Source organism: Mandrillus leucophaeus, unplaced genomic scaffold, assembly GCF_000951045.1.
Source record: "Mandrillus leucophaeus isolate KB7577 unplaced genomic scaffold, Mleu.le_1.0 Scaffold43, whole genome shotgun sequence".
Lineage (NCBI taxonomy): Eukaryota > Metazoa > Chordata > Mammalia > Primates > Cercopithecidae > Mandrillus > Mandrillus leucophaeus.
In genome coordinates, this window is record NW_012104587.1 from 743,872 (window position 1) to 746,167 (window position 2,296).

The following is a 2,296-nucleotide window of genomic DNA, read 5'->3' on the forward strand; positions in this document are numbered from 1 at the left end:
TTGAGACGGACTCTTGCTCTGTTGCCCAGGCTAAAGTGCCGTTGGTGCGATCTTGGCTCACTGCACCCTCTGCCTCCTGGGTTCACAGGATTCTCCTGCCTCAGACTCCTGAGTAGTTGGGATTACAGGTGCCCGCCACCACACCCAGATAATTTTTGTAGTTTTAGTAGAGATGGTTTCTCCATGTTGGCCAGGCTGGTCTGGAACTCCTGACCTCAAGTGATCCACCCACCTCGGCCTCCCAAAGTGAAGACTCTAAGCTTTCACTCTGACTTTTTTTTTTTTTTCTCTCTCTCTCTCTCTCTCTCATGGGTTTTGAGGCCTGCCTGTTTCCAGGGGCCTGAGGTCACTGCAAAGGTCGCAGCTGTCCATTGCTGTTCCCACCCATGGCTATTTGTCCATAGACCGTGTTTGTGCCAAAAGCATCTCCCAAGTGAAATGTTTGTTTAGCAGATAGGCATTTTTTGCAGACCCTTAGCCAAAGCATTGATCTGGCAAGAGCTCACCAGAATAGTCGTGATGCTAAAGGGTCAGGAAAGTGTGTTTTCTTTCATCTGTCGCTGGGCAACTGCTGAGGGCCATGCCTCTGAGCTGAGGAGATGGAAATCTGCAGCCTCAAAAGAAATATCCATGTTATGCATCTTGTCTCATGGGATCCTATTTGAGTATTAGGAAAGTTCTTTTTGTTCATGTTAGCAGTTTTTTGTTAAGCCCTCCCTCCAGCCTTCCTGGTGTGACATGAATCTCAGGACCCACCCTCAGCATAGCAGCACAACTGCAATCGCCAAATGCTTTATTGAGATACAGTTATCCCGTTCCTCTGTCGCCCAGGCTAGAGTGCAGTGGTGTGATCTCTGCCTCCCCAGTTCAAGTGATTCTCCTGCCTCAGCCTGCCGAGTAGCTGGGATTACAGGCGCCTACAACCACACCCGGCTAATTTTTGTATTTTTAGTAGGGACGGGGTTTCACCATGTTGCCCAGGCTGGTCTTTTTAACTCCTGACCTCAAGTGATCCACCCGCCTCTGCCTCCCAAAGTGCTGGGATTACAGGTGTGAGCCACTGCGCCCAGCCAGTGTTCCCATTTAAAGTAGACAAATCAATGACTTTTAGTATATTCACGGATTTATGCAACCATTGTCATAGTCAATTTTAGAGCATCTTCACTATGCTCAAAAGAAATCCCAGGTTTCTTAGCCATCACATCCCAACCCCCTCACTCCCTCCCCTACCCCAATCCTAGCCCTACACAACTGCTCAACTTTCTGTCTCTATAGATTTGCCTATTCTGGACATTTCATGTCGGTGGAATCATGCGATATGTGGTCTTTTGTGGCTCCTTCCTTCCCTTAGCATGTTCTCCAGGCTCATCTGTGTTGTAGCAAGTGTCAGTGATTCGTTCTGTTTTATGGCACAGCCAAACAATATTCCATTGTGTGGCTAATCTGCACTTCATTCACCCACTCATCTATTGATGGACACTTGTGTTGTTTTTGCTCTTCTGGTTCTTTTGAAGAATGCTACTATGAACCTCCTCTATGAGTTAGTGTGTGGACATGTTTTCATTTCTCTTGGATATACACTCAGGAGGGAGATTTCTGGGCCACATAGCAGGGACCACTTCTCTCTATCCCTGAAACCCCGGCTTCACCTCACACAGCTCTGGCTCCACACCTGGTGGCGGAGAGGCAGAGACCAGCTCCCACACCTGCTGGAGCGTTCATTATGTGGTCCCACAGCAGCATGCCTCACCCGCCATCATTGTCTTATGATCGGGGAAACGGAAGCCTAGAGAGATAAAGTGACTTCACTCCATCTGGGGCTGGCCCATGCTCTGAGCTCAGTCATGGCAGGGCTGGATTCTGACCTTGTGGGGGCCTGAGGTGCTGTCCCTGAGGGTTGAAGGTGCTGGGAACTGCTCGTAAGCAGGGCCTGTCACAGGTGAGCTTGGTTCTCTGGTGGCCTGCATGGCTCATCCCAACCCCTCTCTCCTCACAGGGTGCCTCTGCCAACTGGTGGAATCATCGCCACTTCCAGCACCACGCCAAGCCTAACATCTTCCACAAGGATCCCGATGTGAACATGCTGCATGTGTTTGTCCTGGGCGAATGGCAGCCCATTGAGGTACAACTAAGGGGATGGTGTTGACATAGGAAGTGTTTGGCCTGGGTGAATGGCAGCCCACTGAGGTATGACTAAGGGGATGGTGTTGACCTAGGAAGTGTTTGGCCTGGGTGAATGGCAGCCCACTGGGATATGACTAAGGGGATGGTGTTGACCTAGGAAGTGTTTGGCCTG

The 2,296-nt window shown here is 50.1% G+C and overlaps 1 protein-coding gene across 1 annotated transcript in view; it reads left to right on the forward strand.

The window, feature by feature from the left end:
• The window catches only part of FADS2 (fatty acid desaturase 2), a 45,450-nt gene that overhangs the window by 24,206 nt on the left and 18,948 nt on the right, over positions 1-2,296 (forward strand). Inside the window, exon 5 of the mRNA XM_011993342.1 lies at positions 1,997-2,122. Coding sequence (XP_011848732.1) covers positions 1,997-2,122 — 126 coding nt within the window. The remainder of the gene's footprint in view (positions 1-1,996; positions 2,123-2,296) is intronic.